The sequence below is a fragment of the Primulina eburnea genome, chromosome 1, assembly GCF_022965805.1.
Source record: "Primulina eburnea isolate SZY01 chromosome 1, ASM2296580v1, whole genome shotgun sequence".
NCBI classification, from domain to species: domain Eukaryota; kingdom Viridiplantae; phylum Streptophyta; class Magnoliopsida; order Lamiales; family Gesneriaceae; genus Primulina; species Primulina eburnea.
Window position 1 is genome coordinate 23177657 of NC_133101.1, and position 25197 is coordinate 23202853.

Here is a 25197-nt window from a genome sequence, read left to right on the forward strand (position 1 = left end):
GAAAACACAATATGAGATCTGGCATGGAAGAAAAAGTATAATCACCTATTTCAAAATATTTGGCTGTAGATGCTTTATTCATGATAATGGTAAAAATTACTTAAAAACATTTGATGCCAAATCTGCAGAAGGAATTTTCCTTGGATATTCATCAGTTAGTATAGCTTATAGAGTCTTTAATAAGAAAACTTTAAATGTTGAAGAATCTGCGCATGTTAATTTTGATGAAACTGTACTAACTGATAAGCCAACTGATCAAGTTGAGCTAGCTGATCGATTGACAGATATAAGTCTGGACGATGATGATAAAGATGAAAGTCATAACAATCAAGACATCTTCCAAACACCAGAACCAGAGATTTTAGATCAATTAAATGAGCAGGAAGTCAATGACAACAATCAATTATTAAAGGAAACTGATAACATTCAAATACCAGCTGTTGAGACATTAAATGAAACTGAAAATCGCACTCAGATGCCAACTGAAGAAGTTGCTGATGCAACAAATACAGAATACAGATGGAGAAAATCACATCCACCTCATCTGGTAATAGGAAATCCATCTGATCCTGTAAGAACTCGCAATCAAATGTTAAATTTATTTATTCACTCAGCTTTTGTCTCACAACTGGAACCAAAGAAAACTGATGAAGCTCTTACTGATCCCAACTGGGTAAATGCTATGCAAGAAGAGCTGAATCAGTTCACTCACAATAACATCTGGAACTTAGTTCCCAGACCAACTTCAAAAACCATTATAGGTACGAAATGGGTTTACAGTAATAAGCTAAACGAGGATGGCTCAGTTATACGCAACAAAGCAAGACTAGTAACACAGGGATATAGGCAAGAAGAAGGAATTGACTATGATGAGACGTATGCTCCAGTTGCAAGATTGGAAGCAATCAGGATATTTCTTGCTTATGCATCCCACAAAAACTTCAAAGTTTATCAGATGGATGTGAAAAGTGCATTCCTAAATGGTCAGTTACAGGAAGAAGTATATGTCGAACAACCTCCAGGTTTTATTAATCACAAATTTCCTGATCATGTATATTATTTAAACAAAGCATTATATGGTCTTAAACAAGCTCCCAGAGCTTGGTATGAAACTCTTTCAAAATTCCTAACTGATCATGATTTTTCAGTAGGATCAGTTGATAAGACCTTATTCAAATTTACTAAAAATAATCATATCTTATTAGTTCAAATTTATGTTGATGACATAATTTTTGGGTCAACTAACCCCAAATTGTGTGAAAAATTTGCTAAGTTAATGCAGGATAAATTTGAAATGAGTATGATGGGTGAACTGACATTCTTTCTTGGACTGCAAGTGAAGCAACTGGAAACTGGTATATTCATTAGTCAAACAAAATATACAAAGGAGCTTCTAAAGAAATTTGGTATGGAATCATGTTCAGCAGTAACAACTCCCATGAGCTCATCAGTTAAACTAGACATTGACGAAGGGGGAATATCAGTAGAAGCGACATTATACAGAGGATTAATAGGTTCATTGCTATACCTAACAGCCAGTCGCTCTGATATTGTTTTTGTTGTCTGTATGTGTGCCAGATTTCAAGCAAATCCTAAGCAATCACATTTCTCAGCAGCCAAAAGAATTCTGAGATATCTTAAAGATAAACAAAATGTTGGATTATGGTATTCCAAAGACTCCACCTTCAATTTAGTTGGATACTCAGATGCAGATTATGCAGGATGTAAGCTTGATCGCAAAAGTACAAGTGGATCTTGTCAGTTCTTAGGAGATAGACTGATCTCTTGGTTCAGCAAGAAACAGACGTCTATAGCTACATCAACTACTGAAGCAGAATATCTTGCTGCTGGTAGCTGCTGTGCACAACTGATTTGGATTCAGCAACAACTGAAGGATTATGGAGTCAAGTCAACTGAATCGCCCATATTTTGTGATAATACAAGCACAATTGCCATTCCTTATAATCCAGTTCTTCACTCAAGGACCAAGCATATAGATGTCAGGCATCACTTTATCAGGGATCATGCATTGAAGAAGGATATTCGACTAGAATATATTTCAACTGAACAGCAAGCAGCTGACATCTTCACAAAACCATTACCCGAGGCTAAGTTTTCTTATTTTAGAAATATACTTGGCTTAATTGAGTTGTCTTAGAAATTATTCATTTTACTTCACTAACAGAATTATATGCAGAAAATAAGAACACAACAAATCGAAAATAACATTTTATTACGCATACCAACGTTTCCAGTTTACAGAACATATCATGGCATCAACTGAATCAAGCCATGCTCTAACCCAATCATTCAATTCATAAATTCGAACTCTAGCAAATGCCCTAGATTTCGAAATCTTATCAACAACATGCCACTCCTTCCACAACAACGCCTCCAAAAGACAATTGTCTTCAACCAAATCTCTAACATGCCTAACTTCAAAACATGCAAGATACTTCAGTGCTCTTGCCTCCTGAGCACGAGTAGGAATAGCACCACTTTCACTAACCCTCTTCAATTCATGAATTTTCTCCCATGTTGTCAACACCTTCTGCAGGACATATCTTTCCATTTTTCTTTTGATATCTGCTAAACGAGGAGCTGATTGTTCAGTCACATGGACATGAGTGCTGCTGCACGTATCAGAATCGGACATATTGAAATATTTTGACCTAAAATTGCATCACAATCTAATCATTATCATCTTATTTATAGGACAAAGACGTTGGAGAAGCTGAAGAGTCTCAAGTCAATTAAAGAGGCTTTCACATATACCGAGGACTTTTAAGTTATCAGTTGTTCATTATCAACTGACACCAGTTTGATTTTCATTAACAGCCGTTTAAATAGTGTTAGTTCATAATAAATTTATGATAATTAGTTTCTTAACAGTTCACTTGTTTGTTTATCACAACTGGTTTTTCTTGTTTGCTCATAAGTTTACAACTGATGAATCTCACACAGATCATTATGTGCAGAAATAAAGAAAAATGACGCATTATCAAAATAAACATTTTATTTATCCATAAATTTTGTAGAGAACAACATGTTGATAAGTTTCTTCAACACTAGCTATCCACATCCTCATCCAAACAGCCAAAGCTGAGGAAGAAGTCTTGGAGAAGCTGTGAGAAGAAGCAATGCCGTTAAGGATCTCCAGCTCCTTGCGAAGCATCAGCTCATAGAGATGGCCTTCCTTGAAAGCATCCATCTCTACAGAAATATTTAAGTGCCTTCGCACCTCTCTCAGCTGGGCCATCCGCCTGAAAGTGGTAACCCTCCCAAAATGGTACAAAAGCTCCAGTTCCTGTAACTCTTCCCAATAGGGAAGACTGGCATAAAAAACCTTGTCCTCTATGGCAGCTTTTTCAGCTTCAAGCGAAAGTGGAGAGACGTTTGAACTGCTTACTCCTTCCATTTTTTTCTGATACTTGTGACTAACTCCTCTATTTTTATTTATAGGTCAAGACGAGGAAAATGAAAAGACACTTCCTTAAATGACGATTACTCTAGTAAGCCTCAAGATTTTCTTAATTAATCAGCATTATTTTATTTTTGCCCATTTATTTAGGGGGAATGGTGGTTTAAGAGGTTAACTGAGAAGACAGTTGTTAGTGTATTCTCAACTGAAAGGACTCAGCTTCACTAACTGATCGATCAGTTGACAATTTCACTAATCTTCTCATATAAGTTAATTAATTAAATCTATTATATTCCAAATCAAATGACGTGACTGTATGCCAAATCATGATGAATTTCAGGTTCTAACGTGGACACATTTTTCACCGTTCAAAATTGTACACACGCTTACAGCACACGTACACACATTTTTTATTCAAAATTTTTCCTGGACTGACACGTGTCCAATAATTCAAACAGTCACAAACAAAAGTACTTTACCCGCTTTGATTCAGTTCGTCTTTCTTACATTCACGATTATTCTCTATTCTCAAAGCAAATCTATAATTTTTGTCTCGACAGGAAATCACTCAGCTATCAATGGCAACTCAAATTCCTGCTCATATATTGAATGCAATGGTCATCGATTTTAACTCCGTTCTATCGATTCAAGAAACAGATATTAAGGATGTATTTCTAAAGCTTGAATCAGCAGGTCTCAGGAAGTTCTTAGGACAATCTTCCCAGAAGATATATCTCAAAGAGGTCAACGAATTCTACAGAAAAGGATTTATCACTAATAATGACAATATATCTATGACTATCAATGATCAGTTGTTACGTCTTTCTGAGGAATCTTTCGGAGAAATTTTTTCTTTACCAACTGATGGTTATGTGAATTTTTCTGAAGTGAAAACTCAGGACATTGAAGAAATGCAATCCCGATTATCTGTTGATGGACAAAAAATCAAGGTTTCCGATCCAAAGAAGGAACTGAAACTAGAAATTCAGTTGCTAGCTGATATCGTAGCAAAGGGAATATTAGCAAAAGCCGGTTATTATGTTGCTCTTACACTCGAAAAATTCCAGGTAATGACCATAATCATGAGTGAAAAGAAAGTGAATTGGAGATATATTCTGTTTAACATCTTGAAGAATATGCTCAAGTCATTCAAACAATCATGTGGCTTTGCTATCCAGATCAGTTATCTGTTAAAACCGAAAGGTTTAGTAGCTGAAAATGCTGAAATATCATCAAAATTCAAAGTTTTTACTGCCAAAAACGTCTTGGTATCAAGGACCAAACTGGAAGTTGAACCATCACCAGTTAAGAAGGTCAAAACAGCAAAAAGAAAACTGATTCTTAGTGAATCAGACACAGAGAAAACTCCTTCGCCTAGGCTTGCCAAAAGGCCAAGGACTAAAAGAACCAAAACAACAACAACAATGGAAGTTATTCGATCAGCTGATCAACAACCCATTCAAGCCATACCCTTGCAGGTACTTTCACCCGATGAATCAGTTACCAAAGCCAAGACAACAGCTAAAGTTAAAGCCAAATTAACCCTTGTGAATCACCCTACCATCTTGCCAAGGGCCAGATCTAAAGGTATAATATTAAGGGAACCAGTGCAATCAACACACTCAGGGATGGATCTTCTTCACACTCTTTCAACTGACAAAGGAAAAGGACAGCTAGTTGAAGAACCCCGGCCATCCAATGTGATTCAAACACACATTGACCTTGTTTGGGAACAGGTCAATGCATTTGCCACATCACAATTAAAATCTTTTGACCGATGGAAAAGCTTCAGAACAGAAATCTTTGCCAAAGAACTGAAGCATAGATCTCAACTGAATAAGTTCATCAAATTAGAAGCAATTGTGATGAAAGTAGTCAAAGCTGCTACAATCTCACAAGCATTAGAAAGGCAGAAATACTTCTTTGATCAGATTCGCGTCAAAAAGTTAGCAAGAATGGTAGCACAGCTGAAGTCCAACTACCATCCAACAAGTCCAACTGCATACAATGATAGAGCTGTGTTCACTCAATTGGATGCAGATCTTAGTAGCCTGCAAAGGGAAATAGTATTTTGGGAAGAAGATCAGGAACTGGTTATTCATGAAAAACCTTTCAACTCAAATCTTGAAAAAGATTTATCCTTCTCTCCACAGAAATAACCATTTCCACCACAGTCAACTGAAAACCCAGTTCAGAAAATACCTCAATCTTCTCAGAAAGAACAACAGTTATACTCTGAAGAAGAACTTTCCTTGGCAAACATCGATGAAATCATTCAAGCTGTTGCATTAGAAGCTCATTATGACTCAGTTGCTCAGTCAGCTGAACAACCAGAGCAAGATATTAAAATATCATCTGAAGCTCCAACTGAGTCACTCATTGATGAAAAAGTTATATCTGCTCAAACTGATGCTCAAACTGACGTACCTGTTCAGTCAGAAAGTTCTGCTGAACAAGTTGTTCAAACTGACGAACAAGCAAAACCAGCAGACCAAGAAACTGCTGAACATGAAGAAAGTCAGTTGCTCACTCAATCAAAAGAGCAAGAACAAAGTCCAGTTAATCCTACACAGGAAGCCTCTATGCATGAACCATCCATCTCCATCATTCAGGCAAACAGACCATTATTTGAACAAAATCAACCATCTTCATCTCAAATTCAAGAAAACATTCCAACTCAATCTACGGTTGGAACAATGGAAACTAATCAAGCATTAGTTCTTTTTGGACAATCATCAAAGCATTCGGATACACCCAACCAGCAACCATCAATTCAATCTACAGAAATGGATACTGTTCTTGAAGAAATTCAGAACATACAGTACAGCATGCAGCAGATGATAGCTGAAATCAAGAAAATTCAACACGAACAGCTGTCGCATTCTGTCAAATTAGATTCTTCGATTGAATTTGACTCAGAAAAAATAAACAATCTTCAAGCCAACATGGACTCTCTTAGCAAAACTGTGCAAGAAATGAAGCAAGGGCTAGTTGGATCATTCTTTACAACTCAGAATGTAATCAGTCAGAGAGTTGAGCGACTGGAAACCTCTGTTTCTAATCGAATCACATCACTACAAACCTCCTTCACAACTGTCGCCTCAAGTATCTCAGCAGATGTAAAACTATTATCCATTGACGTTCGAAAGCTATCAGACCAAATGGAGATAATTGATCATAAAAATAATATGCATGATCCGGACAGATAAAACCATGGGGCTCCCGGACGTGTAACCAAAATGGGGATCCTTATTTAAATTGGGTGTCAGGTCTTCATCCATCTTTGGTTTAAATAATATATGAGGGCATCATGTCTCCCAGGTTTAATAAGATAATGGGGCTTCATGCCTCTTGGGTGTAATAAGATACCAGGGTCTCGTGCTTCTCTGGTTTAAATAAGGTCTTGGTGTTTCATGCCTGCCAGGTTGAATAGGATATTGGGGCCTTATGCTTCTTGGATCGAATAAGATACCAAAGCCTCATGCCTTTCAGGTTGAATAAGATATCGAGGCCTCATGGCTCCTGTGTTTAGATAAAATATCGGAGCCTCGTGTTTCCCTAATTTATATAAGATATCGGGGCCTCATGCCTCCCTGTTTTAAATAAGATAATGGGGCCTCATACCCCCTCGGGGGATTTATACCCCCGGGTTTAATAAGATATCGGGGTGTCTTGCCTCTCGGGTTTAATAAGATATTGGGGTCTCAAGCCTCTCGGGTTTAAATAAATAACTTACTTATATTGAAAATGACAAAATAAATTACATTGATCATCAAATAATAAGTACAAGAACTAAGAATAATACTTCTTTAAATGAAAAGCATTCCAAGGTCTTTTAAGATATCGACCCTGGTCAACTTCTACATACAAAGCTCTCGACCTGATTCTCCGAACCACTTTGCAAGGTCGTTCCCACCGGACTTTTAACTTTCATAATTCTCTAGCCGGGTTAGTTTTCTTTAGGATAAGATCACTAATATATGAAAATCTTGATGTCAGATTCTCCTGTTGTAAGCCTGCATGACCCGGTCTCCATATGTTTTCATTAGGATATCAGTAATTTCTCTTATGTCTTCAATGAGATCTAATTCCTGAGCCTGGGCCTTCTCATTACCTTCCTGATAAGCTTCTACCTGAAATAAATCTGTCCTATCTCAGCTAGAAGCACTGCCTCAGAACCATACACCGAGCTAAAAGGTGTTTCTCCCTTAGCAGTTCGAGAGGTAGTCTGGTAATCCCACAAAGCACTTTGTATTTCTTCTACCCAATCTCTCTCGACTCCATACGACTTGGCCCTTAGGTGTTGAACAATGGTACGATTGGTGACCTCGGTCTGTCCATTAACTTGTGGATAGACAATTGAGATATAATATTGTGCAATCTTTATCTCTTTACACTAAGCTATCATCTTGTGTCCCTAAAATTATCGATCGTTATCAGACACCGGCTTCTTTGGTAGTCCAAACTGGCACACAATGTTTTCCACAAGAACTTCAGTACCTTTTCCTCTGTTATCCAAGGGTTCATCCTTTACCCACTTAGAAAAATAATCGACAACTACCAACATGAATTTTTTCTGGGCCAGGGATATAGGGAAAGGTTCCAAAATATGTAGGCCCCGTTGATCGAAATGGCAAGATGTTCGGATCGGCCTCATTATTAAATTCGTTCTATGCTGGAAATTCCCATGCTGCTGACACCCTTCACATGATTGAACTACCTGGACCGAGTCCGAATTCATAGTAGGCCACAAAAATCCTGTCAAAAATTCTTTCTGGCCTAACATCATGGCCCCGACAAAGTCTCTACAACATTCCTCATTAATTTCCCTGAGTACATATTTGGCTTAATCCCTGGCCAAGTATTTGAGCATTGAGCCTTGGTAAGATCGTCGATATCATGCTCCATACACATAGGATCCCTTAACTTTCTGGGTGACCAATTGTTAGTCTGAGTAAATGATGACCCTGGGTTGCTCCAGCTTCCTAGGCTGCTTTCATCCCGATCACGACAAATTCAGCCTCATTGTTAGAAGCTCGAAAATCCAACCTTTTGGACATCTTAACTTTTTCCCCAGATGGAGAGTCCAGGGCGACTCCCACACCACTATCTCCCTTATTAGATGCACCATCTACGAATATCATCCACACTGATTCTTGTTTGAGTTTTGTCATATGAAATATGACAAGGCCTGGGTTTTTATAGCAGCTCTTGGTTGGTACTTAATATCATATTCTCCTAGCTCTACTTTCCACTTCACTAGTCTTTCCGAGAAATCTGGGTGAGTCATGATCCTTCTGAGTGGGCTATTAGTGACTAATATGATTAGATGAGACATGAAATAGGGCCTCAACTTTCTCTTCATGACGACCAGAGCCAGGCCGCTTCAGTATACCTCAACGCGGGTCCTTTGATGGCATGTCTAACATAATAGACAGGTTTTGTTCAAATCCCTCCTCCCAGACCAGTATTGAGCTAACAGCGAGACAGTTGCAGACAAATATACCCACAATTTCTCCCCGGGCTCGGTCTTTATCAAGACTGATAGACTGGCCAGGTGGCTTTTCAAATCATGGAAGGCTTGTTCGCACTTATCATCCCATCCAAACTTTTTGGCCTTCCTCACACCTAGAAGAATGGATAAGTGTGATGCGCAGACCTAGAAATGAATCAGGACAGGGCAACATTCCTCACTGTAAGTCGCTGGACTTCCTAAACATATTTAGAATAGACCATCTCGAGAATGACCTTCACCTTTTCCAGGTTGACATCAATCTCCCTCTCTGTCACCAAGAACCCGAGAAACTTCCCACTCTTGACCCGAATGTACACTTGGCCAGTTCCAATTTCACCATGTATTCTCTAAGAGTTGAGAACGTCTCCTTGAGATCAGGGATGGAACAAGATCTTGTTCAGGATTTTATCAAGATATCATCTGCATACACCTCAATGTTTCTCCTTGCCTGTCTTTTGAAAGTCTTATCCATCAACCTCTAGTAAGTGGCACATGCATTTTTTAATTCGAATGGCATGACCACATAACAAAATGTGCCACCCAAGGTAATGACACTGACCTTATCCTGATCTTCTCGGGCCAAAGAGATTTGATGATATCCTTGATATGCATATATGAACCATATGAGCTCACAACCCGAGGTGGAATCCACCAGCTAATCAATTCGAGGCAAAAAACATCAGTCTTTCATGAAACAAGATCTTGGTCAGTTTCAATTTCACCATGTGTTCTATAAGAGTTGAGAATGCCTCCTAGAGATTCGGGATGTAACGAGATCTTGTTCGGGATTTGATCAAGATAGCATCTACATACACCTCGATTTTTCTCCTTGCCTGCCTTTAAAAAATCTTATACATCAACCTCTGGTAAGTGGCACGTGCATTTTTTAATTCGAGTGGCATGACCACATAATAAAATGTGCCACCGGATTTGATGAAACTAACCTTATCCTGAACTTTTCGGGCCAATGGAATTTAAATATATCCCTGATAAGCATATGAGCTCACACCTCGAGGTGGAATCCACCAGCTAATCAATTCGAGGCAAAGGATAGCAATCTTTCAGATAATATTTATTCATTTCCTTGAAGTCCATGCATATTCTCCAAATTTCAGCGGTCTTCGGGACCAGGACCATGGTTGAGATCCAGGTAGGGAATTGGAATTCTTGGGTATGCCCAACTTTCAACAATCCTTGGACTTGTTCTGCTATCACTTTATCCTTCTCGGGTCCAAATGCCTCTTCTTCTGCTTTATGGGTTGGGAACCCAGAATGATGTTTAGTTTGTATTCAGTTACATGGATTGGATCCCCACCAACTCCACAGATGACCATGCGAAGATGTCTGCATTCTTCTTTAAGAATTCCAACAATTCTGCCCTGACATTGAAATCGAGATCTCGGGATATCTTCGTTGTTTTTCTGGGCTGCCCGAGAACTATCTCCACCTCTTCTTGTTCATCATCCATTACTGCATGTACCTCCCCGATTGAATGCACCTCTTCCCTTCTTGGTTATTCTTCTCTTATATTCCTCTTATTTTGTTCTCGAACCGTCTCAGCATAATACTTCTGAGAGAAAGGTTGGTTTCCTCAGACTCCTCCTACTCTGTTCCCCACTAGAAATTTGATCTTTTGATGATAAGTTGAGGCGATTCCCATGAGGTAATTAATGGGCAGCCTTCCCATAATGATGTTATACAAAGAAGGAATACTAACTACTGTGAACGTTGTCATAACCGTCTTCCTCAAATCCTCGTCCCAAATGTCTAGGGTAGCATTATTTCTCCTTTAAGTTATAGTATGAACTTATAACCCAGCAAATCCATCTAGTCGAAAGCATCCTAAAAATATAATGTTGACTGAGCTCACTGAGTCCACAAACACCTGCTTCACCTCGTAGTTGGCTACTTTGTCTTGTATAACCAGAGCATCATAGTGAGGGACACAAATTCCTTCTATATCCCGTTGTCCAAAGATGATCACTAGCCTCTCTACCTTACTCCCAGACTTTCTCTCTGACTCCAAGCCTTTCCATCCTTGTTGGAATCCCCATTTGTTGATCCACCTAAAATCATCTTATTCACATTCAAGATGGGGGCTCTTCACGGTTCTCACCTCCTCGGACTCTGTCTCCTTGGAGAGTGGCATCCCGGCCTCCCGATTCGAATGGGGATCCCTGGGTACTTGGGGAAAAGCTGGACTTTTTGATACACGTGGAAGTTGCGGGCCTTTTTTCCTGCAGGATCAGCTTCTGTCGGGCCTGATCTAGAATGAGTCTTCTTCAATATTTTTCACTTGCTGGTATCATGGGCGCATTCTTGATGATATGATCAAAATTTTCTTGTCATCCGAGGCTGCTCATTGGGGTCGTGAGGCTTTGGGTAGTCATGTCTTCATCACACATATTGAAACGTCAACTACTCTTTTTTCTTTAAAATATACTAGAAAATTTTTTTCCCACTTAAGCATTCGGCCGAAAGTATACATAAATATATTTAAAAGTACTTTTGCACAATTTAAAATAAACCAACCAACTATTATTTGAAAATTCAAAAAAACGCATTTAAAACATAAAATCATAAACGTCAACCAACCCTATGTTAACTTTATTTCAACAATAAATTTAACTCTGAATCCTCTCAAAAACCTCTCAAAAGCATCATAAGTCATAAAATCTTTAAAGTAATCCTAAATTATAAATGTTATTTTGCAGAAAACTAGCGACGTTTCTCGGGTTTTGTGCACCTTCAGTCCAGCTAGTTCAACCATTAAGCCTTTTGTTAATATCAACATCATGCTCACCTGCATCTGAAACGTCTGCTATTGTTTTCTTAAAACGTGCTAGAAAGTTTTTTTTTTAAAACCCTTACTAGCATCGGCCGAACACTTGCATAAAATAATTAAAGTATTTTTGACGTCATTTTAAAATAATCCAACCAACTGAAATTTAAAAATCCAAAGAAAATAGTTTAAAGCATAAAAATCGTCAAACGTTTTACTAAACCTAAAAACATTATTTGAAAAAGTATAGCTCAGACTATAACCTCTCAAAAACCACTCATACATAAATAAAAAGTCATAAAATATCTTTAACATAATCTTAAAATCATAATTCATAACTAGTGCGGAAAACTATCGTTGGTCCTTGGGTTATGTTCACCTTCAGTCCAGCAAATTCAATCATCAAGACCTTCATTTTCATTATTAACATAATCACCTGCATCAATAACACCTAGTGAGTCTAAAGACTCAACACACCATAATCTTCATAACAACTAATACATATACAAAACACATGTACTGTAAAAATACTTGTACTTAAAATATCGTTTTCATGATGATGCATAAACTTTAAACATAACATTTTCGTAAATCTTTTCATGATATATATACTTTATATAAAAACATTTTCATAAACTTTTGCATAAACATTTTCATATAAACATAAACAAATTCATATTCATATTCATATCCATGTTCAAATACATATTCATATTCATATCTGTATCAACATATTCATATTCATATTCATATTCCTTTCGTTGAATTCAGATCTATAATTGTGACTCGTATTCGTATTCGTATTCGTATTAGGCGATGGATCCATCAAGATAAAACTACAGTACTGGGCGGCGGGGACACCAGCAACACTCTTACCGGTCAACTGGGCCTTGGCCAACGTATTAACATATTAACGTATTCGTATCCATATCCAAGGAAACACGATCGTCGGGCTCCCAATGGGACCATAACCCTCACAATATCTTCAACATATCGTCGTATAGTCAAAATCTCTTCACGTCCTTCAACATTTCGTGTTTCCATCACTTAACAAAAACATGCATATAATATCGTTTTTCTTTTAAACCAAGCATGCAACATATCTATTAAATGTTAATGTTAAATCATAAAATTCATAAACATTTAAAATAAACGTTTTAACATATAAAAATCCTTAAACATTTAGAATAAACATTTTAACATCATAAACATTTAAATCATAAAAATTTAAAATAAACGTTTTGACATATTAAATCATAGATATTTAAAATAAACGTTTTAGCATATTAAATCATAAAAACATGTATAAACATTTAGAACCAACATTTTAACATATTACAACATAAAATTTTGACATATTAAACCAAAAACATTTAAAATAACATTTTAACATATTAAAAATCCATAAACATTAAAAGGACATATCATATAAAATTTCATAAACATTTAAAATAATAATATTAGCATATAAAACAGCCTTCAGCACACTGTCATGACGTTTACTAATTTTTGGGTGTAAAATTACTGTTTTACCCCTAGACGTAAAATTTCAGGTTTTTGACATTTTCTTAATTTCAATGACTCTAACATGTCCCAATAATTATTTAAGCTTACATGAATTTTCTCGTATTTTTTTAGCTTAAATCGAGGACTTTTAATTTATTCTTTAAATAAAACATATTAATGCGTTTAAATCCCGAATTAAACCAAACCTTAATATCAAATTCCCAAATTAAAAACTTAGACTTTAATAATTATTTTATCTTAAATATAATTTTACATAATTTTATTAAGCATAAATCTAGGTGTTTCAATTAATTCTTTGATTAAAATTTCGTGAGTCGATTAAATCTCGGATAAATCCAAAACTCAAAAATTTGATCCCAAATTTTAAACATAATATTTTATTATTTATTCTACCCTTGTGAGCTATGAACCACTCCCGTGGACCCATGGTTCCAATTTTACTTCTTTAATTCTCGTTTTTGACACATTATCGAACACACGGAGCCATCTCCTAATTTACTCGAGCCACGCCCGTGCCACCTTGAGCCAAACCCGAGCCAACCCATCTAGGAACCCTCTTGCACCCTTATAACCCATTGTACCTGAACCTAAGCTCCAAAACCAAAGCTACACATAAGCTGCAGAAACAGCCCAAAAACCCTCCTAGACACCCTTGAGCCAAAATCGTTTTTCCATGAGCCAAGCTCGAACCCTCTTGAGACAACCTTGATCCAGACCCCCTATGGACCCTACTGGACCCTTAGAACCTAAGGACTCGACCCTAGCCCCTGAAACCGAAGCTACACTAGCAGCACCTGTCATGGCCGAGAACCCACTTAGCCTAGGATTCTTGTTCTCTTGCTTAGACACTTAACCCACGAGCCAGCCCTTGAACCAGCCCCTCATGCACCCTCTTAGGACCCTAAGACCTAACCTAGCCCATTCCAAAGCCCCTGGCCGAACCCCCTGAACCCTGCACAATAGCACACACCAGCGCCCCCTTGAAGCTTCTCGGGTGGGAGTCCTACCTTGCTAGGACTTCTCCCCAACCCTCGTCTCAAGTCCTAGCATGGCTAGGACTCTTTCTTTGACCCCTACCTGACCCTAGCCCAGTCCTGGTCCCAGCCGTGACCCAAGACAAGCTACATACCCCATAACCGAGCCCCTGGCTTAACATGACAGAAAAGTTGTTCCATCTTGAGTTGAGTTCGTGTGTAGCATGTCTCTTGCATCCTAGGGCTCTTTAAAACATGCAAAAACAACCCTTAAACCTTTCCTAATCATGGCAGCCCCTTTAGATCATATTAAACATGATTTTTGAACCAAAACACAAGAGTTTAACACACACATATGCATAGTTACGAAAATATCATGATGTGCAATTTGTTTTCATTCAAAACATGTTCAAATTAATATTATGGTGTGATAGATTATTGAAGGAAAGAATATGGCATTCCTTTGCGTTTTTAACGCACGAATAAACGTTGACGAATCGAAGAACGATGTCTTGAATTTCCTTGAAGAACCTTGAGGCTTTTCCCCAAATTTTGATGGTGTGTGTGCCGTGTACTTGGGGAACAAAGTGGTTGGTATTTTTTGGGGAATGGGCCGTGAGTTTATGAGAGTGGCGAAGGTTTTTAATTGTTTTGGGGTAAATTGTATAATATATAATTTAATTAAACATTAATCAAGTCTTGGCCCGTTAAGAGATTAATTAGGCCCATTAGTCCTTAATTAAAATATTAAAAATTATTTTGTTTAGAAAAATTTGTGAATTTATTAGCCACGTAGCCAAAACATTCGTATTTTTATTAAAAAACCAACACGATGAAATTTACGTCCCGGCGTATAAAATCACCTCAAAACCCTTTATTTTCAAAAATATGAAAAATCATCAATCATATTTTAAATAATTAAAAACAATTAACCAATAAAAACATTTTCTATTTTTCAGCTATCGGTCTCCGTTCCTCGATCGCAACTCGAATAACCTTTAAAAATATATTTTAATGCAACCATGTAGAAAAATATATTTTAAACATGTAAATATGTACAACATAATTAAATTATGCAATTAAAACAATTAATTGAAATACACAAGGAATTTATTAATTGCATGCATGTGCTACACGTGGACCTTCAAATTTTCGGGATGTTACAGCATCGATCGCACGTAGTGAGTCTATTGAGTCAGAAAATCTTAATCATGATAGCAAGTAATATATATACATTCACAAGCAAGAGTGAAAATATTTTTAATAAAATAGCTTTTCAATATCATAAACTTAAGCATTTTTCCTTTCATCATACCATATTTCCTTTCATCATATACGTATATGTTTCCTTTTTTATTGAATTAAGATCCTCAATTGTGACTTTCGTATTAGCTGTAGGTCGATGGATCCATCTATGTATTACCACGATACCTTGCGGTGGGGACATCAACGACACTTTCACCCGTCAACTGAGCCTTGGCCTTACATATCATCGTATCATCGTATTAGTCACAATCAATTCACCTCTTTCAACTTTTCATATTTCCATCACTTATAAAAACTCATGCACATATATATCATTTTTCTTTTAAACCAAGCATGCAACACATCTTTTAGCATTAACGTTTCATAATAAAATCTCATAAACATTTGAAATAAAAATTTTAACATATATTACAGCATTCAGGGCACTGCCAGGACGTCAAACACTTTTTAGGTGTAAAATGACCGTTTTGCCCTTGAAACCCTAAATTTTCCAATTTACCCTTAGACCTTAAAACGACGACTCAAATCATTCCAAACTTAACATCGCACCTAAAATACACCCATAAATATTTCTTAGGTGTAAACTTACGTTTCTCGACTAGTTTCCCAACTCGTATTTAAACTTAGACGTGCATCCCGGTTTTGTCCCGGATGGACTCGAAACTTAACAAAACTTACCAAATTTGAACCATGGCTTATTAACTCCTATCTAACCCTTTTTCATCCCAACCCAAGCCAATTAAAACCCATAGAACCAAACCTAAGCACCTGCTGAATTTTTTTCCACAAAATTCGAAACCCTAGTCCCCACCCATGAAACCTTCGGCCTCAGCCCCTAACCAACAAGACCAGCCCCTAGACCACCTTCCTAGCACCATGACCATGCCCTGGGCAAACTACTGGACCAGCACCATCTAGCTATACCCTTGCAGCCCACAAACCCATCGCCAATGGGTCTCTCGTCTAAGCCTCGCGCGATCACCCTAGCCTTCGAGCCGACCCTCATGCAAACCCCCTAGGACCGTCTTTCAGCCCTCTTAGGTCCCCTAGTCACGCCCTAATAGCAGCTACAAGCTGTGGCCCTCAAGGATTCCCTAGTCAAAACCATAGTCCATATAAAGAAAAAATTTCGTTCAAGCCTTTGTTCCTGGTGGTGCAGCCTTCATCAAAGCATCTATGGACCCTTAACATGTTGGAAAAATATCCCTTCAAGCAATCCTACCATGGAATCCCATTTGTGCATCTAGATATGGGGTCAAGGTCGATCCAAGCAAAGTCGAGGCAGTTAGAGAGTGGCCAGTACCAAGGAGCGTAACCGAGATCCGTAGCTTCTTGGATCTAGCTGACTACTACCGGAAGTTAATTTAAGGATTCTCTTCCATTGCGGCACCCTTGACCGCATTGACAAAGAAGAATGCAAAGTTTATCTGGGGACCCGAATGCCAAGCGAGTTTTGAGAAATTGAAGCAAGCTTTGACTTCAGCACCAGTTCTATCGATACCAATGGGGCAAGGAGAGTATGTTCTCTATACGGATGCTTTGAAGCTCGGTTTAGGCGGTCTTGATGCAAAATGACCAAGTGAGAGCTTATGCGCCTAGACAATTGAAGGTTCATGAGAAGAATTACCCAAATCATGACCTCGATCTCACAGCAGTAGAATTTGCTCTCAAGATTTGGAGACATTACTTATATGGAGGAAAAGTGCAAGATTTTCATTGATCATAAAAGCTTGAAGTACTTCTTCACCCAAAAAGAGTTGAACATGAGGCAACGAAGATGGCTAGAGTTGGTGAAAGAATTCGACTGCGATATTAGCTACCATCCGAGAAAAGCTAAGATGCTTTGAGTAGAAAGACAGCAGTCATGACAAAATTGACAGTTCAAAGTCCTTTGCAAGCGGAGATTCAGATATTCGAGCTTGCAGTGTATGCTAGGATAGAGGTTCCTAATCTTTCTACTATGACAGTTCAGTCGACTCTAGGTATATTGTTGGAATCATAATTTCGGAGTTTGACAAGTTGAGCATGAAAAGATTGAAGAACTGATCAAGACGACTGAATATAAATGAACTGAAAATGTGTAACTGATGGTTGCCTGAACTGAAGATTAATGCACAATTTATTAAAGGCAACTGAAGTGTTCAAAGCTAAATGAAGCTGTGTAGTCAACTGGACGATCAATTAAGGCTGATCAGTTACACAACCGTCAGTTATTCCTATTGGCTATAATGAGTCAACTGATAAATCAGCTTGACAATTCATTAGTTAAGGAATGTAGCTATCAAGTGACATTTTGTACATAAGCAGATTGCAACTTGTAGTGGGAACGCCGCATTTCAGAAAAGCTATAGTGTATGATTGTCAAAATAATGTTGACGTGTCTAACGGATATAAAGATTCAAACGCATTCAATTTTATCGTTGGAAGCAAAGCCTATAAATAGCCGAGAAGATCAGCTGAGAAATAGTTGTGAAGTTACCCAGTTATTGAGTTATCCATAAGCTATCAAAGAACACACAACAACTATTATCAGTTACAAGAAGCTCTCGTTTATTAGATTTATTCATAGCATTCAGGCTATATTTTGAGCTTAAGCACAAACACTCATTGTTGTAATATTCAATCTTTTAGAGATCAGTTGTGCAGAAAATTTACATCAGCTGAGTACTGATATAATTATAGTGATACAAAGAGTTTCAGTTTTGGCAGTGTTAAGTCCAAACTGAAGTGGTTTTGTATAAAATATTGTATATATCAAAGTCTTTTACTAAATATCATATCCTCGAGATAGAAGGGGTGACGTTGGAGCGTTTGAAGTCTCCGAACATCCTCAAATCTTGCGTCCTTACTCTCAGTTTTCACTACAACAAAAACGCTAAAAGACAACGGATAAAATCCGTTGTCGTAAGTCATTTAAAATGTAATGCCCGAGATTTTATTCTATAAATTTGAGATTATTGATTTATGAATTGTTGCGATTTTAAGGACCGCGCCGAGACAAGAGTTGAGAAAGCATGTTATATGTGCGAGGACAGAACACCTCGCGCATATGCGCGAGAAGAAGCGCGCATATGCGCGAGCAAGGCAGAATACCTCGCGCATATGCGCGAGATATGGTGCGCATATGCGCGATCATGTAGAAATTACAAGTTCCGAGACAATAGGTCTTGCACATATGCGCGTGTACAGGGCGCGCATATGCTCGAGCAGAGGAATTCTGTTGCGTCGAGACAGTAGGTCTCGCACATATGCGCCGATGAAGGTCGTGTATCTGCGCGAAACGTGCTGCACAAAGATGTGAGCCACGTTTCTTTGGCATGCATGAGTATCAAGCCTTCAATTCCTTCAGAATTATTACAAGGAAGAACCGAGAATTCCAAGGGAGAATGTTAAGCTTTTGATTTTATAAATTGTGATTGTGCAAGATCCAACCATCCAATTTTCAATCCGACGTTAGTTTCGTGTTCCTCTTGTCAATGGCTTCAAAAGAATTTAAGTTTTCTGATTTTCCTGTATGGTTCAATAATTTGATGTTGGGGGAATTATGATATGAATGATATTATGCGATCTTGAGATTATTGTAATCGTATAATCAAAATCGGATCGAAGAACGGATACCGTATGAAATTGTTATTATTTTCCAGATTTGATTTGATTGAGGTTATACAGATTTGGTATTGGAATTGTTTGTTGATTGATTATGAGTTGTTGAGATTGGAAATTATTGATATCGTATTGCCGGTATTTCGAGATTGTACCGTTATGCCGTCAGAATTTGATAAGATTGAGATGTCTTTTTTGAATGGAATAGTGATATTGTATATTTCGAATTTCATTGCCAGATTGAGTGTTGACAGCTTTGAATTCAAGACTTCGACTTCGTCAGATCGACAAAAGAAAGGTATAAATCAATGTTGAACTGCGATTGATAACTCGAGTTAGATACGACTTGAGTTTCTCAAAACCACATACTTGTTTGTTATTGTTTTAATACTTTTGTATTCTTTGAATGTATATGCTTATTCGATTGATTTATAGAAAAGCAGATAACAGAATATAGATAACGTGAAAGAGCCTATGGCAGAGGTGCCAAAGCACAGGACATTTGGTGATATCGATGTGCTTAGGAGTAGATCGACTCCTATTGTAGAGATTCGATATAATGTACCAAAGTCCGGGAACCGGGATCCCTAGAGAAGAGTTGAGTCAAAGATTAAGAGTCTAAGAGTTTGATTTACAGTTATATTGATTCATGTTCATTAGATTATGATACATGTTGTCTGATAACTGTTCATGCTTTCTTATGTTTATATGGAATGCATGTATACATTGTTTATACTGGGAATTATATTCTCACCGAAGTTATCCGGCTATTGTTGTGTTTGTATGTGTGCATGACAACAGGTGGGACAGGATCAGGGTCAAAAAAAGGATGAGAGATCGAGATTAGATTGGAGATCCGGGCCCAGAAGTAGAGTAGTTTCGAAAATTGATATGTAGTTGTTGAACCTTAGTTTGTAAAACTTTTTTTGGACAAGTTATATTGTGAATCGTGTTGTAGATTTTAAATGTGATCATGTAAATAAAATAAGATCGATTATCACATATGGTCACAATTTGTACATTTATATATTTGAAAAAAAATCGACCCAGTTTATTTAATTGATCCATTTAATCCAAAGATAATTAAGAAATGAGTTAGCGTCTGGGTCCCCATATAAAACTGTTGTAATTGACAGTGTTGTTGAAAGTGCGTTCAACGAAAACGATTTAAACCGTTGTTGTAGCTATCATATTGGGACGGTTTTGCTGATTAGCGACGGTTTTTGACTAAGCTGTCGCTAATTAACAACGGTTTAAGATATATTGTCGCTAAAATTAGCTATGATTTTTTACTAAGCCGTCGCTATTAGCAACAGTTTAGAGAAACACTAGTGACGGTTTAGACATAATTCGTCGCTAATTTTTTAAGTAAAATAAAAAAATTACTTTTATAATTTAATAAATCTGCCAAAAAAACTTACAATCTGACTAAGCTAATAATATTCATGATCTTAACTAACACTTAGAAATTTACCAAGAATTGAAGCAAAAAAACTTACCCTAAATCGAAACTAAAATCGTCTAAGAGAGAAAATTATCGTGTGTAGGAAAATGGATCGAAAACGCAACACAGATATTTATGGACAATTTGCGACGATTTTACGAATTGAATCGAAAAAACTTACCCTAAATCGAAACTAAAAGCGTCTAAGAGAGAAAAATTTATCGTATGTAGAAAAATGGACCGAAAACGCAACGCGGATATTTATAGACAATTTGCGACGGTTTTAGGTAAAACTATCGCTATTAGCAACGGTTGTTTATAAACGTCGCTATTAGCGAGGGTTAAGCAAAAACAGTCGTAAAAAATCGTCGTTATTAGCGACGGTTTTTTATTAAACCATCGCTATTACAAAAACCGTTGCTATTAGGGTCAGTTTTTGTTTAAACTATCGCAATTTTTAAAATAGGGACGGTTTATGCAAAATCGCCACTAAATATAGCGACAGATTAAGTAAACATTTGTTGTTTGTCCAAAAAACACGCTAATCAACAACGGTTTTCTCATTTGTCCAAAAAAACACGCTAATAGACAACGGTTTATAAAATTGTTTTCTTTGACCCCCAAAAAAACGATAAAGAAAACCGTTGTCTTTGCTTTAAAAAAATGCTCAAAAACAACCTTTTTAACTAAAACCGTTGTTAAAAAGTAAAAGACTATGGTTTTTTTGTAAAATCGTTATCTTTTAAGTGTTGTGTATTCAGTATTTTCTTGTAGTGTTTATTTTATCTTCATTCAGTTTATTTCCGTAGTTTCTTTAGTTAACTGATTGACATTGACAACAATATTCCCGAATTCAGTTTATCACTAAATCGATTCATCATTCGAAAATTATGAAAATTTTCAAGTGTTTATTCAAACCCCCTTTCTAAACACTTTATGTGGGGACCCGGACGCTAATCATCTTCTTAATCATCTTTGGGATTTAAATTATCAATTAAGATAAAACAGGGTCTAAAAAATTTTTATTTTTAAAATGTACTGCGGAAGGTAATGTAATCTAAATAATATACATCTCTGTATAAAAACTACAATTCAATAGAAAAGTACAATACTGTACAACCTAAGTCTAAGGTTCAATTACTAAACTCAAGTAATAAACCAAGTCTGCTACAAGTCCGGAATCACCACGCTAACTCGTCTTCTCTCATCGTCATCTCGACCCTGATCCAGCCCCACCTGTTGTCATGCACACATACAAAACAAGACAACAGCCGGATAACTCCGGTGAGAATAAATCCCAGTATAAGACATGGGAAACATGTATATAACCAAAGCAAATCATAAAACATGCCGTCATGTATAAACATAATAGAATATTTCATAGTCTATGAAATTAAGCATGCAACTCAAATCAGATAAACATGCAATTTAATCAAATCATATAAACATGCTATCAGGACTGAAAGTAATAAGCCTGGGTTTCATAGTCTATGAAACCACATCTATAAACACATGCAGTACTAGTCAAATCATGTCTAGACTCGACTCAACTATAACTCTAGGGATCCCGTAATGAATAAGACGTCAATGGCTGTTACCTACTCAACCGATCGTGGTAACTGTACGTCTTATTCCTAGACTTCGGCCATGGCTGTATCGTGGTGCTACAATAGGACAATGTCTGCTCCTATGTACGATACACCGAACGTCTAGAAGTCTGTCAATGACTGTCAAGACTTTCCTATCTTAATTGCAATGAATAACAATCTGTAAACAAAGCATAATCATATTCATAACTGAATACCACAACTATTTTACATGCTTGAATACAATTCTATAATCAAAGCATAATCAGGTAACAATATAAACAATAATCTAGTATGTGATTTTATTGGGAAACTCAAATTAATCTAATTTGAGTTATGCTTCCCGAATATCACATGAATTATACCTTTATCTTCCCCGTCTGAGGAAGACGAAGTCTCGAAGTCCAGTCTGTCCATATCCGATCTGAAATGACAATAACAAATACACTGTATCAATGTGTAGTTCAAATCACAATCTGTATTCATAATCTGTTCTGATCAATACTCAATTCAGTATACAATCTGATCAATATCTGAACAAAATACCGTCTGATTCATATCAACAATCTCTCGATATAATCTAAATCATATCTGAATCTGATCAATCTAATTTAACTGATGTTTCAACGGCATAATAATACAGTCTTGTAATCCCGTCAGTTTCAACATCACAATATCATACAGAATTCATAATATATCTCAGTACAATCTATAACTTCAGTATTCTGTACACTTTAAGCAATAATAACACAACTCTGATATCAATTCTCAATCAAATCATTTCTGAAAATCATAACAATTCCATAAACAGTCTGTTTCTAAGTCTGACTTCAATTCTATAATATCTACGGTAGTAGAAACACCATATCTGATTCATATTCAATTCTGACAATATCATAAATTCAAATCTTGTCTAAACGTAACAAAACTTACGTCCTTGTGTAGCTCTAGTCGAGAGAAGTACGATACCGCGTTCGGATTTAAATTCTGATACACGGATTCTTCGTAAACCAATTCTAAGCTTAAGAACTAACTTTCTCTCCCAACTATCGATTTCCCCTTTGAATTCTGAATAAAACGTGTCAAACATCTATATATATATTGCATGCGATTCATAAAACGTGGCCTCATTTTCCATGGTGCACGTCGCACCGCGGGTGCGCTTCAGTCTCGGCAATTCTATCCAGATTTCCCGAAGCTTGACCGCAGGTGCGGTTCTTCCAATACCGCGGGTGCGGTGTGGCTACGGGATTTCTTGCCAACATTCTGTCCATGCACCGCGGGTGCGGTGATGTCTGGCACCGCGGGTGCGGTGCTGCATTTTCTAAAATTTCCTCATTGCATGTCCTGCATTCTCATATCTTCCAAGTCTCACGTTAATGAGGATTAATAATCTGGTCTGATCATTTCTTATAATCTCTGGGCATTACACTTTATCACACCTAACCGATCCTAACAGATATAATCTGCGAAGGTCAGTCTTCTGATGAGCAGTTGAAAATATGGAGGCTGAGAGATGAAGCCAAGGGTTGGAAGCTGTATTCTGAGGAGGATGACATACGTGGATACCGAGATCGACTATGGATTCCTAGTGGCGATTCACTAAGAGAGGTCGTTATGAAAGAAGCCCATAATACCCCGTTGTCCATTCATCCCGAAAGTACAAAGATGTATAAGGATTTGCAGTTGCTTTATTGGTGGTCAGGCATGAAGCGAGACATCTTACGTTTTGTGTCCGAATATTTGACATGCCAGAAAGTTAAGGCAGAACATCAGAGGCCATCAGGAAATCTTAAGACACTTCTTATTCCCGAGTGGAAATGGAAAAATATTACTATGGATTTTGTAATGAGATTGCCCAGGACTATTAATGGATTTAATGTCATTTGGGTGATAGTTGATCGTCTTAAGAAATCAGCGTATTTTCTACCTACTAAGACGACATTCACCATGACGCAGTATGCAGAGCTGTATATTCGAAAAATAATCCGACTGCATAGAATTCGATTGTCTATTGTTTCTGACAGAGATCTGAGATTCACATCGTCTTTCTGGAAAATTCTTCATTCAGCGATGGGAACAAAGTTGTTGTTCAGTACAACGTTTCCTCCTCAAACCGATGGTCAGTCCAAAAGGGTGATTCAAATTTTGGAGGATCTACTCTGAGCTTGTGTGAACTATTTCCAAGGAATTTGAGAACCGAAGTTATCTCTAGTTGAGTTCAACTATAACAATAGCTACCAATCGTCTATAGGAATGGCTCCTTATGAGGCACTTTATGGAAGGAAATGTAGATCACCTATACTTTGGGACGAGGTTGGTGAAAGAGGATAATTTGGTCTGGACTTGATCAAGCAAACAGCGGAGCTAGTAGTCAAAATCCGAGATATGATGAAGACTGCACAAAGCCGACCAAAGAGGTACGTTGATAAGCGACGAAAAGAACTAGATTTTGCAGTAAGTGACCACGTATCTGTGAAAGTAGGACCTATGAAGGGTGTAATGAGATTTGGCAAGAAAGGAAAACTTAGTCCGAGGTTCGTAGGACCGTTTGAAATTCTGGAGAAGATTGAAGCATTAGCCTATAGAGTGGCGTTGCTATGGACGCTAGCTGGAGTGCATAATGTGTTCCACATCTCGATGCTGCGAAAGTACATGTCGTATCCTTCACATGTACTAAATTATGAGCCCATGCAGTTGACTCCAAATATGTCTTACGAGGAAAGATATATACAAATTCTGGATAGGCAAGAAAAAAGGCTCTGAAACAAAGTTATCAAATGGTGAAATTCAAGTGGCTAAATTACTCGGAGAAGAAGCTACTTGGAAAACTGAGAGGGACATGAGGAGTCGCTACCCGGAGTTATTCGGTAAGTTTTAATTTCGAGGACGAAATTTCATTTAAGGGAGGGAGGAATTGTGAGGTCCAAAATGTGATAACGTAATCCAACTGCATGCAAATCTAGGAAAAATGAAAAATACTTAGATAAATTATTTTAATTACATGTATTTAAAATGGTAGGCATGTTTACATGGTTAAAATGTGGTTTTATATTAGAATGCATAAAATTTTGTTTTA

The 25197-nt window shown here is 37.3% G+C and overlaps 1 protein-coding gene across 1 annotated transcript; it reads left to right on the forward strand.

The window, feature by feature from the left end:
* The first annotated feature begins 24506 nt into the window (after positions 1-24506).
* Positions 24507-24884, forward strand: LOC140805841 (uncharacterized). Its single transcript, XM_073162177.1, has one exon. The coding sequence runs from the start codon at positions 24507-24509 to the stop codon at positions 24882-24884; it is 378 nt and encodes a 125-aa protein (XP_073018278.1).
* Positions 24885-25197: the final 313 nt, after the last annotated feature.